Below are 16002 nucleotides of genomic sequence, written 5' to 3' on the forward strand. Positions count from 1 at the left end.
ATTTACTTTGATGGCGATCGGTTTTAGACAGTGATGTGTAAAACCCCTTCTGAATCCGAATTGAGCCACAAATCCATCCGAGAGGTTATAGAATGACATGGGAGATTAAAGATTCTCTTACACAAGAGACTAAACTGTCTCATTAAACATCAAGTCTGTAACAGACAAAATGAAAGAAAGCCACTTGGTGTCGGAGATTCGAAGTAGACATCAACCGTATTCGAGAATCTTCATCAAAGGCGACTGATGACTGCTTCAACTTCTTGTGGAGTGTAGAGATGGTACGCTGGAGCTACCTTAGCAATGTCCACATTGTTTGGAGTCACCTACACACAGACCAGACCCATTTAGATTGGGATTAAAAAAAGAAGCTTTTGGATTGAAAAGTTTATACCTTTTCTTCCATAACTTGCTTGAGGATAGATACAGCGATCGTCTCAGCTTCACTCAGCGACAGATCCTGCAACAAAGATTAAAAAAAGAAGCTAAAGTTATTGTGTAACAATAAGAATGGGGAATTAATTATTGAATAGAATTCTGAAGTTACTTTGTTGAATTGCTCTTGAAGAGAACTATCAGCTCCTTCTGAGCCTGAACCAATCGCCTTTGCATTGCACTGCCAGAACGTTCCAGACGGGTCCGTGTAGTACCTGTATCAAGCCCAAGTCGTTTGACAAATGTGATAAACTAACTTACCAACAAGTGAGGAGAAAGCATTAGTGAATAAAATACTTACAAGCTCGGTCCGTTTTCATCATGACCAGCAATGAGAAGAGAGACTCCAAATGGCCGAGACTGTAATAACATGGCATGGATGAAGACAGAGAATCAGTACTCATGTAAGGATTATATATCGGTCTAAGGCAAGAGACGTGTGAAAGAAACTAGAGACTACAATTTGAGTATCAAGTTATTACCATTGATTCTTCATCTCCTTCACCAAACCGTAAAGCCAGATCACACAGTGCTTGCGTGGTGGACTCTACAGTCATTGGCTCACCATACGAGAATCTGTGGTTCTGTACAGCAGCAAACTCAAGCAGTCAATAAACGCTTAAAGGAAGAAAAAAAAAACAGAGAAAGAGAAACCTCACTTGAGTCTCAACTCTTGCATGCTCAACAAGAGTACGCGCATCAGCAATTAAGCCCCTCATGGCCCAGCCAATATGGTCATCAATTTCCATAATCTTCTCCACACTGCTCGGCTCCTGAACATTTCAAATTTAGTAGTTTAACACCATAAGTAACAAACTATGCCATCCACTCATGTATAATGCAACCACGTCAAAATTTTGAGAATGTAAGAAGTCAAACCAGCAAAGGGGAGGTGATACGCTTCTCGACAGCAAGCACAACTCCTTCCTTAGTCTTTACTCCAATTGCAGTAGAACCCAGCTGCAGTAATTCCACACTCATCAGAGAGACTCAAGAAATATAATACACACACAACTGAAAGAAAACACATATCTTCGGTTCTGCTATTTATCAATGAGTTACCTTGATAGCTTCAATGGCATACTCGACTTGGAATAGCCTTCCTTCAGGAGAGAAAGTGTTGACTCCTCTGTCGTACTCGGTCCTTCCAACAACAACAACATCACAAATCACCATAAGCATTAACGACTGAAACATACACAAAATAAAAGGGAAGAAACTTTAAGTAAACCCAGAAGCAGAAGAAGATAGACAGACCTTGTGAGAAACATCTTCTTCTTCGATCTGTAAAACCTTATCAGCTATCACCAAAAGAATCAAAACCCTAGAAAAATTAACAGATCTGGATGAATGCAAGAACTCGGGAACAAAAGAAAGGGGGTGTAATCAAGGAAGAACTTGTTGAAATTGGATAATCATACCAGCTGATTGATTGATCGGCGAATCGAAGAAACTGAGATGCTTTGTACAAGTTCACTTCTTGAACAACAAGTTAGATGGATCCCAAACGTGTCGTTTTAAAATGGGCTTTAACAGGCCTAACTATCTTATTCATGGGCCACAAGTAGGCCCTAACTTTTTGCTCTTAATTTTGATTATGAGCTGGACTTTTAGTTGGGTTATTGGATTTAAAATTGTGTTGATTAGTAACCTTTTCTTTAATTTTTCAAAACCACCTATTATTAATTTTTAGTGATTTATAATATTGGTTAACATATATTATTATTTAATCATATGAATTTTACAGTACATTTTGTGGATCTTGAAAGAACAAAATATGCTAAAAAGGAATCAGTCCAGAAAGAACAAATATAACTGTACAAATACTAATTAATATCTATTTTCTTAAAGGTCTTGAAAGTGTACACTTTAAATTCTCAATTTTTTTGGCTAGCACTTTTAACTTTAAAGTGACATTTATATCATAAAAAACCTTCAACCTAAATTAATTTCATCAAGTAAAAAGTTGACATATTGTACATGTAAAAAATGATGAAGTATCGTTTTCTTCTAAAAATAATTATTTAATTAATAAAATAAATAAAAAATCAGAATTTAAAGAAAAAAATCAGAAAAATAAAATTTCAGTAAATTAAATGAAAATTCAGAAAAATAAATAGAAAATAAAAAAATTAAAATACATAAAATTGAAGAAAAATTAAAAATTCTGAAATTCCAAAAATTCAAAATATCTTTTTTTTTTGAAAAAAAAATTACAAGATTTTTTTTAAAATTACAAGATTACATGATTATATTGTCGTTATTGACATATCTACCGTTATTTTCAACGGTGATGTCAAAATTATTATTGAAGATATTTTTGAAAATTTTATTGTCAACGATGATATGTTAGTTAAAAAAAATCTTGTAATTTTTTAGAAATATTTTTATTTTTGCTTAAAAGATATTTTGAATTTTCTATTTTTTTTTTTTTGTGAATTCGGAATTTTAATTAATTTTTGTTTAATTTTATGTATTTTAATTTAATTTTAATTTATTTCTGAATTTTTAATTAATTTTTGAATTTTTATTTAATTTACTGATTTTTTTGTTTAGTTTTCTGATTTTTCTGCATTTTCTGATTTTTCTTTATTTTTTTATTTTATTTTATTTATTGTATAATTATTTTTTGGAAAGAAAATCGACACCTTATTGCTTTTACATGTACAACATGTCAACTTTTTATTTTATGAACAAGTAAGTTAGGTTAAATGTTTTTATGCTATGCTATAAATGTCATTTTGAAGATAGGTGACACTTTGAGGACTTTTTAAAATGATTTTCCTTTTTTTAACTCAATGTCAGAATTTAAGTGTTACAATAAAAACAAATTATAAAATAGCCCGCTGAATTATGTTTTTGCCTGTACACTGTAGTCAGTGTCAGAATTTAAGTGTTACAACCCCTGTTCGGAACTACGCTAGGCGTTAGTCGGGCGGTAACCCCGGGCCTAGCGAATTACCAAAAACTCGAGGATTAATCGGGGTATACGCGGGGATTAGTTTTAATTATTATTTTATTTATTGTAATATTTAAATTAAATATATAATATAAATATATTAGAATGTAATAGTTTTTGTATGTTATTATTGAAATGTATATTTATTAGTTTAACAACAGTTCATTGTTAGCATAGGTGAATGTCATATTTTATTTTTTATTAAAGGTATGTTTATATGAACGATAATATAAGCATAAACCACAAACTATACAGTGGTCTATTGGCGTTTGGTGGTAACCATGGTGTATAAGATCCTGTGTTCGAACCTCGGGTGTGTCATATTCAATTTTAAACAAAAAAATTTTAAAACACGCATGAAGTAAAGTCCCACATCTGTAAAGGATACGAAGGGAAGCTGATGAGGACGCCTATAAAAAGTAGTCGCTCAGAGTTACTTTCGTAGCTCGCAACTGGGTTTTAAAATAAGCCCAATGGTAGCCCAATAGTCCAAATTTGATCGGGTTTAGGCGGCTGAAAAATCGGTTTAAAGCCGATTAATCGGTTAATTGTCTGATTATTCGGTCGACCGAATAGTTGCACCGCATTGGCTATAGTCGCTGCGGTCCCTTGCCGCCGAGCGCCTAGCCGAGCGATTAATCGGCTAGGCGGCCGCGTTTTTTAACAGGGGTTACAACTAGTGCTAGGAATACAACCAAGCAGAAAAGAACAAAAAGAAATGCAGGAGTATTGTCTTGTAGATTACGGAGAGAAAGAAATGATGTTACTTGTTGCAAGTCTTCTCACGTTTTTGTCTTTGTTCAGTCTTCTCTCTGTATTTAAGCTTTTGCATAATAACAACAATTCAAGTTTAGTTAAACAAGAAAACAGTTGACAAAAAAAAAGGGTAAACAAGAAAACAACAACAACAACAACAACAACAAAACTTCATAATACAGGAAAACAATAGGAGCTTCACTGGTTAATATTTTCTTTTCTTTTCCAATATTTTTAAAATCGTAATGTTAAATCATCCACTCTTAAATTCAAAAAAATTGAGAGTGTTTAGTGTGTAGTTATCAAAATAATGCCATACTTGACGTCTAGAAATCATAAAATCTATACTATTATTTATGAAATGATTTTGCTGATTTGTCACATTCTCCATGATTTTAGCTAATTTTGCTTATTTGTCATATTCTTATTAGTTTTTAGATTAAATAATCAGTTTCTTAATTTAGATAATATAAATATTTCAAACTTTCTAATTAATTCATTAATTTTAATATTATAAATATTTCAAAATTTCTAATTGGAATATGATTATAATTATTTTAACTTTCACGAGATTCTTATTAGTTTTTAGCATAAATCATTAATTTATTAATTTAAATAATATAAAACTATTTCAAATTTTAAAACTGGAATTACAATTATAATTATTTCACACAAGTTAGGACCAATTGTTATTTTCATATGATGTAAGATTTTTTAAAATTCTATAGTTTCATTTTTCTCATTCGTTCTAAATTGTCTCGATTATAGTTTTTGACATATATATTTATGTACGTTTGATATTTGTTTTTTTAGTTGGAAATCTATTTTTTTTCTTTGAGTTTGAAAGACTAGGAGCAAGTCGGTTTTGTTACATGGAGTTTGAAATTATGAATTAATTATTCTGAATTACTTATGTAGTTATTTCCCGTGTATGTTTAATTATTGTTTAATCTATAAGAAAAATATTTTTTGATATTAAGTTTAGAGAATGTTATGAAACGGCTAAAATAGATATATTTTAATTAATAATTAGATTTATCATTATATAATTAACCACAATTTAACTTTAATAATAAAACTATCATTATCTATTTTTTCTTTTATTAAAAGTAAACTTATGAAATATTAAAATAAGTCAATGCGTATATTGATCAAGTAAACCAATGAAATATTGTCATTTTCTCAATTCGTTTTTTTTAAAAAAAATTTCTTCTAAATTATCATCGAACTTTAATTTTTATTTACTTTTAATTTATTTTGTTCTTGCTTGGATTTTGTGTGTTTTAGTATTTTTTTGGTAATTTAATACATGTTTCTGATTCAAAAGTACAAAGTAGATTAAGAGAGACCAAAAATTCACATTCTTAATTTATTTTATTGTGTAGAATATTTGATATGTAATTATGCTCTTATAGTCTCATATTTTTATAGCTTTTTTGTGTTATGGAGACGTAAACTGAAATAAAAATCGAAGAAAACTAAAATGATTGAGAATAAGTTATCATGATATTTAAATCATATATTAATAACTATTAGCAAAATGATTATGTCCGCATGTGCGGACAAAACACACGTAGTAAACTATTATTATATGTTTATGTTTTAGGTGGATTCCAACAAAAAAAAAGTTTTAGTAATCTAAAAATGTAGTTATCCACTAATTCCTTGTTGTATTTCATTGATATTATTAATAACATAAATATTGATAATCCAACACACATAATAAACAAAAATTCTTGTCATTGTTGTCCATTTGTAATATACTTTCTCTTCTTTAAAATTAGTGACAAGTATTAGTGTAAGGAATACAACCACATGAGCTTCGCCCAGAAACCAAGTAGCCACGACGGTTTGTTAACTTCCTCGCCGTTTCAGCTGCTCTGTGCAACTGCTCAGCATGTTGCTGCCTCGCCGTAGCTCTCCAGTCCTCTGCTCTCCGGTGCACCGTGTCCATTCTCTTCATCAGTTTCTCTTCAAAATTTGATCTCATCTTCTGTATTTTCATCTAAAACAAATAAAACACCACACAAGAAAAGACAAATTAATTATTAAATGTTAAAAATCATCACAACGCTGTAAAATTAGGACTTGTATGATTTAATAAGCTACATAATAAAATGATTAATGGTTTAATACAGATATAAACTCTATAAATAAATTTTCACATGGGACTTGCACAAGTTTCAAGTACAGCTACAAAGATACATCATCATCTCTTTTAAAAAAATTAGAAACTCGAAGACTTTTTGCTTCTAAAGTAACAAAGACTAGTCAATGAATTCGTGCAAGGGACTTCGGACATTACTCTACTATTCGGCGCATGGCTCCACAAATCTATTACTAGAACAGAACAAAAACCGTATTTTCACACGGTTCTCTCTCTAAAATATATGTATTACCATGCACATACCTCGAGTTTCTTGGACTGAGCTTCTGCTTTAGCATTTTGGAGATTCACCCATGCCTGGATCTTGGCTTCTTCTCTTTGATATCTTCAAAAGAAATCAACTTTTTGAGTTTACCAAAATTAAGTTTTAATAGGTAAAAAAAAGTTTTAATAGTTTAACCAAAAAAAAAGGTTATACTACCTTTGGCAAAACTTGATCTTGTCGTCTTGACCATCCCATAAAACAGCTTTAGATTCTGAAACACTTCTCCGTAACTCACTTTCCATGTCTATTTGTCTTAAGCTCTTCGATATCTCTTCTTCTTCCTCTTCCCTCGAGTTCCAATGAGTGACCGAGCTATAGTACTGAGTCGCTGCTGACCCACTGAGTCGTAGCTTGTCGGCGAACTCGGAGATGTCTATAACGTTTTTAGTTTCTGTTAACGGACCAGACATTTTCGAAGGCGTGTTGTGTCTAGCCGGAGACATGCTTTTAAATGGCGTGTGACATCTTGAAGCCGTTACGCTTCCGGTTGGTGTCATCTCTGTTCCCATGTCTCTGTGTTGAACTTGAGCTTCTTCTTCTTCCTGAAATTGGAGAAACTTGTCGGAATCTCTGAATATAAACCCTTCCGTTGATGGGAGCACTTCGTTTGCTAACTTATCTACAAGAACACAGAGTCAAAGATCAAAACTTTTCAAGAATCTATTAAAAGGGTTTCTATATTTGTACCTTTAAGTATAAGACCTGGTGGAGATAATGAGACTTTCTCCTCTGTAACCCTAGACTTCTCCGAGTAAACAACTTTGAGGGAATGTGCCGGAGATTCATGACCGGAGGTGACCCATTTCTCTGCATCGACCCATTTAGAAGGAAAGTTTCTTCTTCTCCCAGAGACATTGCTACTGAAACTGAAGACTCCTCTACCTGGAGTGCAAGGAGACTCCATTAGCATCACTCTTCTCTGCCCACTGCTTCTTCCTTCTCCAATGCTCTTTTGTGATGAGAAACTCTCTCTTCTTTCATTTACCATATCACTACTGCTGCTGCTACTGCTTAGGTCTGCATTTTTATTTGGGTTGATTCTGCTTATAAGCGAATCTTCTTCAAATGGGTTTGTGTTCATTCTTGGCTCCAGATCTACAGTTTTCTCCTGAAAACAAATAAACACAAGAAAGAGAGATTCAGTAACAAGAAACAGAAGAGAAGTATTAAAGACAAGAAAAGACATTGTTTCTTTTACCATATTAGGAGGAAACAAAGACTGAGTTTGAAGATGGAGTTTGGTGTTGCTGTTTCTTGTGATGTCCATGGAGTTTTCTTTGTTTTGTTTCTTCTATTGTGGTTTTGTGTTCTTATGTTGCTAACTAGTTGTCTGCATCTAATGTAGCAGTTCTATTGTCGTAGAAGAGCTATAAGATCATGATTATTGGAGGGTTTTTAAGCTAGGGTTCTTAGCGAAATATAAGAACATGTCTAGCGAAATATAAGAACATGTCTCTTAACTTTTAACTAAAAAAAACTAAGAACCGTCTCTTAAAACCAGCTCTTAAATAAGAGTTTTAAGAGACGGTTCTTAACATTTTTAGTTAAAAATTAAGAGACGTGTTCTTACATTCCGCTAATAACCCCATCCTAAGAACCTTCCAATAATCATGCTCTAAAAAGTGAAGTAATTTTAAAAATGGCATTAACTTTTAGATGTCTATAGGAAAAAGGCTTGACCAGTTTTTTAGAGTGGACGGACCATTGGATTCTATATTTCATTTTTTTTTTCTTACTTATCTTGTATTATTCTATACTAGTCTTTGGATTCTAATAGGAAACACTAAAAAATGATATAATTATAAACTACACTAATATTTTTTAATTATAAACTACACTAAGATCCGCGCTTACATAAATACTTTTTAACTAAATCTAATTACAATATGAATAGATTTTAACATTTTTTGATAAGTAATGTTTTCACATTTTTATTTTTGTGAATTTTAAAACAATATAATTATATTTATTTTAAAACTATATAATTATTTTTGTGAATCCAAAAACCCCCAAAACTTTACCTAAACCCAAACCCAAACGGTCAGACCTCCCTAAAGTCTCTTACTTGAATTTAGGTAATAGTCCGTTGTTGACTTGTTGTGCAAATGATATGTTCCGTAAAAACATTTGTTAAATAATAGCAAAGACATGTAAAAGATAATTTTAGGATTGATCAAGTTAAAACTGTAAAAGTATTTAAAATTTTATCAAATCAAATATGATACATATTAAATTTTGAAATTAAAAATTTTATGAATTATTTATAGAGAAATACCCTAGAACAACACTAAAATGTTTTTGTCACAAAATAGCCCTAAAAAGTGAAAATGACCAAAAATAGATTTCATTAAAATGGTAAAAGATAAAAAAAAATATAATATTTAGACAACATAATTAGTTATATACAAAATAAAATATTTAGATAAACCTTATAGCATCATGAAAATTAAATAAAAGAGAAAACTCTAATTTTACAACAAATTTGATACCACATTTCAAATTTACTTTCAAAATATAGAATTCTCTCATTTGATACCACATTTCAAAGTATATACACACACAAAATAATAAAAAATCTTAGATTTTACAATATACTTTAGTTTTTATTATTATAAAATTATATAATAAGTCAATGTCGAATTAATTATAATATAGGATATATATATATATATATATATATTTAAAATAGACTTTAAAATTAATAAATATATATATTTATGATAAATACCCTAGAATAGCTATATTTTTCACAAAATAGTCCACAGAGGTCAAATAACCAAAACAAGTTTCAATAAAGAGGTAAATGACAATTATACTCCCACTTTGCAGATATAAAAAATATTTAAATGCATATTTCAAAAAAATCAACAATTTTATTACGGGGAAATTTCATGTTTGCCACTTTCATAGTATAACTTTTCATCTTTACCACCACTAAATGGACATTTTCAAAAATATCTTCTTCATTAAGTGACAAAAGACTCTTATACCCTTGTTCTCTATATATATAATAAATCATCATTTAAATAAAAAAATAAAAAAAATATATTTTTTTAATGTTTTCGAATTATACTTTTTCAAATTCAAACTTTTTACAATTTTATTTTTGAATTTTATTTTCGAATTTTTTTTATTTTTTTTTTAATTTTCTTTTTGAAAATCGAAAAATATGTTTGAAACTATTTTAAAATTTTTTTTTTATATTTTTTAAGTATTTATTTATATATTTATTAGAATCTCAAATTTTATATTCCAAAAACTTACCCCACCCTCAATTCTAAACCCTAAGTCTAGATTAGTTAATCCTATGGGTATAAATGTCTTCTACCCTTCATTAAAAGTGATAGTATATGTGATTAGTGTAGATATGAAAAGTGGAAGATGAATGTGGTATTTGTGCCAATTTCTCTTTTATTATTTCTAACATAAAGTTAAAGAAGAGCTTCAAGAATGTGTATGATATATGGGGAAATTTCATGTTTACCACTTTCATGATATCACTTTTCATCTTTACCACCACTAAAGGGACATTTTCAAAAATATTTTTTTCATTAAGTGGCAAAAGACTTTTATACTCTTGTTTTATATATATATATATATAATAATAAATCATGATTTAAATAAATAAGAAATTTTTTTTTTATGTTTTCGAATTATAATTTTCCAAATTCGAACTGTTTTATAATTTTTTTTTGAATTTGTTTTTAATTTTTTTAAAAAATTTTCTTTTTGAAAATCGAAAATTATGTTTGAAACTATTTTTAATTTTTTTAAAAACATTTTAGATATTTATTTATATATTGATTAGAATTATAAATTTCATATTCCAAAAACCCTACCTCACCCCTCAACTCTAAACCCTAAGTCTAGATTATTTAACCCTAGTGGTATAAGTGTCTTTTACCTTTCATTGAAAGTGAGAGTAAAATTGTTTTAGTGTAGACATGAAAAATGGTACTATGAATATGATATTTGTGGTAATTTCCTCTGATATATAGAAAATTGTCAAAAATACCACATTCAAGGTACCTTTTTTTTTATTTTTTTTTCGAATTTGATTTTAATTGTTTTTTTTTCAAATTTTCTTTTTGAAAATTGAAAATTATGTTTGAAACTATTTTTAATTTTTTTTAAAAATTTTTTTAGATATTTATTTATATATTTATTAGAATCCTAAATTTCATATTCCAAAAACCCTACCTCACACCTCAAATCTAAACCCTAAGTCTAATTTGTTAACCTAGGGGTATAAGTATCTTTTACCTTTCATTAAAAGTGAGAGTAAAATTGATTAGTGTATACATGAAAAGTATACTATGAATACGGTATTTGTGGCAATTTCCCCTGATATATAGAAAATTGTCAAAACTACCACATTCATAGTATCACTTTTCATGTTTACACTAACAAATTTTACTTCCATTTTTAAGGAGGGATAAAAGACATTTATAACCATAAGGTTAACTAATCTAGACTTAAGGTTTAGAGTTGAGGGGTGGGATAGGGTTTTTGGAATATGAAATTTAGGATTCTAATAAATTATAAATAAATACTTTAAAAATATATAATTTTTTTTTAAAAAATAGCTTCAAAAATAATTTTTGATTTTCAAAAAGAAATTTTGAAAAAAAATCGAAAGAATTCAAAAAAAATAAAATTTATAAAAAAATTCGAATTTGAAAAAGTATAATTCGAAAACATAACAAATATTATTTTTTATTTTATTATTTATTTAAATAATTATTTATTAAATATATAAAGAACAAGACTATAAAAGTCTTTTGTCACTTAAAATTTATCACTTAATGAAAAATGTATTTTTGAAAATGTCTCTTTATTGATGGTAGACATGAATAATGATATAAAAAAGGTAAACATGAAAATTCATCATGATATCTTCTTGAATTTGAGTTGAGGCAAAATGCAATCCTGAAATTAAGGAAGATATTGATAAATATGTTTTTTAGGAAAAAAAAAATATTGATGAATATGTTTTTTAGGAAAAAATATTGATAAATATTTATAATAATATATTCATAACATTTAGAAAAAAATTCAGAAATGTGTATTTTAAAAATAAATTCTGAAATATATTTTTAGGGAGACATTCATGAATATATATATTGATGAATACCCTATTAAGTTTAAGTTACATGTATATTTAGTAAGATATTCTGAAATATGTATATTATCTTCCTTAAGTTTTTGGAAGAACTTCTTCAGTTTGATATCAAAATTTTATAAAAATATCATATACATTTAAAAGCATCGACGTAAATTTTTGAAAGATGTTATATATTGAATAATAATTTTCTAAATATGCATGTAAGTCAAATTCAGGAAGATATCATATATATTTATGAGAAGCTTCCTAAATATTGATATAATTCACATTCAAGAAGTATTTCCACTTATGAAGAAATTTCCGAATTTGGGAAAATAAAATGTACATATTCAAAAAGATATTCTTAAACATTTAAAAAAAATTAGGGGAAATTTTATGTTTACCACTTTCATTGTACCACTTTTCATCTTTACCACCACTAAATGAACATTTTCAAAAATACATTCTTCATTAAGTGGCAAAAGATTCTTATACCCTTGTTATCTATATATATAATAAATCATTATGTAAAAAAAAAAATAAAAAAATAATTTTTTTATGTTTTCGAATTATACTTTTTCAAATTCGAACTTTTTATAAATTTTCTTTTTGAATTTCTTTTTATATTTTTCAAAATTTCTTTTTGAAAATCGAAAATTATGTTTGAAACTATATTTTAAAATTTTTTATATATATATTTTTAAGTATTTATTTATATATTTATTAGAATCTCAAATTTTACATTCCACAAACCCTACCCCACCCCACCCCTCAACTCTAAACCCTAAGTATATATTAGTTAACCCTAGTGATATAAGAGTATTTTTCCCTTCATTAAAAATGAGGGTAAAAATGATTAGTGTAAACATGAAAAGCGGTACTATGAATGTGGTATTTGTGGCAATTTCACAAAAAATTATCCAAATTTGTTTTTGATTTTTTTTGAGAAAAAGTTCGTTTAAAAAAGAAATTTGAATATAGTGGAACTGATAAATTTGATCTTTTTACAATTATATAATGTTACGGATTATTTCATCGATCATCCGATAGATTAATCATATTTAAATGAACCCAATAAATCATTTTCATTAATAAGATATAAAAACAAATATTTTTCAATGCAAGACATATTAAACAATGTATTGCTATTTTTCATTTTAATTTGTTAAAAATAAATTAAAACAAATTCAAAACTTACCAAACTAAACTTAGTGATGTAAATAAATTTATAAAAAATAAAAGATGCAACTATAATTTATAGTGGATAAAATTTTGCAAATAAAAGTAATCTCGCGGTTTGAAAACACATATACAATTTTATTATTTATTAAATAAGGATTCTTACTCTTATGGCTTTATAATATTTTTTATCTTTGATAAAAAATTTTTAAATCATTAATCACTAAATCGAATCTTAATCAAATCTCAGTTTTTAAAATACTGACAAAAGATATCTTTGGACAATCAACCTTATATTCATTTTTTATTCTTTCCACTTTTAAAACATTCACAAAATATATCTTTGGACAGTCAACTTTATATTTTGGGTTTAGAGTTTAATGATTATTTTTTATGATTAGTATTTTTAGGATGTGGCTGAGTTTATAAAAAATTAAAAATGCTTTAAGAGATTTATTTTAGTCTTTTACATCAAAAATTTAGAATATTTATGAAAATAGTAATTATTTAATCAAATTTGTGGTAAAACTAGAATTCTCCCTACATTCATCTCCCCATATTTTCCAACTACATTCCGGACGGAATTTTATAATTGGTAAAAATATGCCATCTATCTATAGTTTTTCTATAAATCCAACCTATATAATGAAATGATATAATGTTTAACAATTATTTTCCCTCCAAACAATCTATTGTTTAAATAAATTTCTAAAAAATAAAACATGGTTTAAAATATTATTAACCACCTTAACTAACAAATAAAATGTATTATTATTAAACTTTAATCATGTTTTATTGTTTAGAAATTTATTCCCAAATATATTAACGTATTAATCAACTATGTTAATGTAAAAGAAATTAAAATAAATATTGTTTACAAAAAAAAAAACAATTTAAACCGAATCAAAATCAAATGTTGAATATCAGATCTTTTTCTGAACAAAAAAGAACAAAAGTGGAAAACTTAGAATTAAGAAACTTTATTTAATTAACATTAATATTTTCATCTAAAATTGATTATTATTTATTATTTAAGATAAAATGTCAAATTACAAAAATGCAATTTGGAAAATGTTGAAAAAAAATTGAATTAAATTATATATATAATTGATTATTATTTATTTAATTAACTTAATTTTTGCATCTAAAATTGATTATTATTTATTATTAAAGATAAAATCAAAAATTCATTATTATTTATTATTTATTAATTGAATTAAATTAAAGGAAAATAAAAATTATATTACACACAACTACTTATATATATATATATATATTATATATATAATCATATTAAAAGTCATTTATTATAAGAATTAAATAGATTAGATTTATTGAAATATCCATATGTAATCACATCTATTTATTTCTGTAAAAATAAATGTTAATGCTATAAAACATATCATATTTTAAATATAGAAAGAAATGAAAAGAGAAAACCAATTAAAATATGAAAAAACTTTAGTAAGAGAATATACTCAAATTTAAAAAGATACAAACAAAAGTATTATATATAGAGTTTGATTTATTGAAAATTATATAACAATCATAATTATAAGAGAAAAATAAGAGTGAAAAGGGTAGAACAAGCTTGTTAAGAGTTAAGAATGGCAAAATGGAGTGCGATAGTTTTAATAATGATGGTGGTGATCGCTGTTGCGGTAACAGTAGAAGCGAATAAAAAAAAAATGTTTTCACAAATGTTGTAAACCTTGTAAGCCTCACCACGGTAATTGTTTTAAACATTGTAAAGCTAAATGTGGTGACACAAACCCTCATCATGGTCCAGGAGGACATCATCATGGTCGAGGAGGACCCCCTCCTCCCCCTAGGTACTAATGTTTCTACTCCTTCTGTCTATACTATTCTATTGTAATGTATTATTAGTGTTTCACACAATAAATTTTACCTATAAATTGTATATGGTTTATTTTCACAGACAGAACTTTACATGAAATGCACCTGTGGAAGTTCGTGGAAGAAAAAATAATTAGAAGAAGTTATATAGAAAGTTTGTGATAATTTCTATAGTCTTAATTTCTTGTTAAAATCGAATAAAAATATTAATAATATAATTATTTCTAATTTCTTATGCGGGTTATATATATAAGTCCCAGAAAGTAAAGTAAACTACCGAATGACAAAAAAAAAAGAAAAAAAAATATATTACAAAACAAAACTACTAACACAAAAGAGATAATTGGTTTTACCGACTTTAAAATTATGAGTTTATATAAAACTGTGCCATGTTTTATCAAAAATTGGTTGCTCAACAAATTTCTATAATAAATTTTACCATATAGTATATATATGAGATCATCTTAAAAGTTCGAGATCTTTTTTGTCAATATTAATAAAAGTATCTAAAAATATTCATTTAACCCAAATCTTTGAACTGATTTAAATAAATAAAATTGGTGTTAAGTTAAACTCAGCCAAATAAGATAAAAATTACTTATAAAAACTACAATTGGTTAAATAAACGATGTTACGAGAATAAATTTTCAACATGTTTAATTTATGTGTGATTGATATAAGAAAAATGTGTTTTTTAGACAAAGATCATTGTGTTTAAAAAAAAAAAGACAAAGATCATATACGATCCTATCTGAATATTCTGCTTCATCATACTACCTCAACTTTATCAGCAACTAAAACTACAGTGAGAGCAAGTAATAATCTCTCATATTTTATCAGAGCATCTCCAACCCAATAATATTGTATCTCTATAATAGCATTTAGAGGTAAAATTGCTTCAATCTACCTTTTTTTTTTCTATTATAAAGATCGCTATTGCTAGTTTTTCTTCTATTTTTAGAGGAAGAAATATCATTCTTCTATTTTAACTCTAGATCTAGAGATTGTTATTTTAGAAGAATACATTGAAGTATATTTCATCTCTATTACAGAATTGTTCTATTTTATAAAGAAAAATTTACTCTTTAACATACTTTCAAGTCTCCTCTTCACACAATGACATACTTTGAGCATGTAGTGTACTTTTGCCTCATGATTTGTCGTAAATACCCTTCTTTCTTTTAAACTCTTGAAATCTAAAGCTAACGAGTTCTAAGTCTTACCTAGGGCTTGGCATAAAATCCGGAACCCGAAATCTGAACCGAACCCGAACCGAAAAA

At 27.4% G+C, this 16002-nt stretch overlaps 2 protein-coding genes across 3 annotated transcripts; both read right to left on the reverse strand.

The window, feature by feature from the left end:
* Positions 1 to 31: 31 nt before the first annotated feature.
* LOC106300243 (proteasome subunit alpha type-5-A-like) lies at positions 32 to 1922 on the reverse strand. Of its 2 annotated transcripts, XM_013736346.1 has the most exons (10): positions 1857 to 1922; positions 1693 to 1759; positions 1498 to 1579; positions 1315 to 1395; positions 1095 to 1208; positions 918 to 1019; positions 737 to 795; positions 548 to 650; positions 395 to 460; positions 32 to 326 (listed from the first exon to the last, which is right to left on the reverse strand). In XM_013736346.1, exons 2-10 carry the CDS (start codon positions 1704 to 1706, stop codon positions 234 to 236), a joined length of 714 nt encoding a protein of 237 aa, XP_013591800.1. In that variant the 5' UTR covers positions 1707 to 1759; positions 1857 to 1922; the 3' UTR covers positions 32 to 233. The 2 variants fall into 2 exon arrangements, with proteins under 2 accessions (XP_013591800.1, XP_013591799.1); XM_013736345.1 differs by having other exon boundaries at positions 1693 to 1869.
* A 3974-nt stretch (positions 1923 to 5896) lies between these two features.
* On the reverse strand, positions 5897 to 7853 carry LOC106299361. Its single transcript, XM_013735465.1, has 5 exons — positions 7781 to 7853; positions 7285 to 7690; positions 6739 to 7201; positions 6561 to 6642; positions 5897 to 6155 (listed from the first exon to the last, which is right to left on the reverse strand). Exons 1-5 carry the CDS (start codon positions 7847 to 7849, stop codon positions 5931 to 5933), a joined length of 1245 nt encoding a protein of 414 aa, XP_013590919.1. The 5' UTR covers positions 7850 to 7853; the 3' UTR covers positions 5897 to 5930.
* Between the last annotated feature and the right edge of the window lie 8149 nt (positions 7854 to 16002).

This window comes from Brassica oleracea, chromosome C6, assembly GCF_000695525.1.
Source record: "Brassica oleracea var. oleracea cultivar TO1000 chromosome C6, BOL, whole genome shotgun sequence".
Taxonomy (NCBI): domain Eukaryota; kingdom Viridiplantae; phylum Streptophyta; class Magnoliopsida; order Brassicales; family Brassicaceae; genus Brassica; species Brassica oleracea.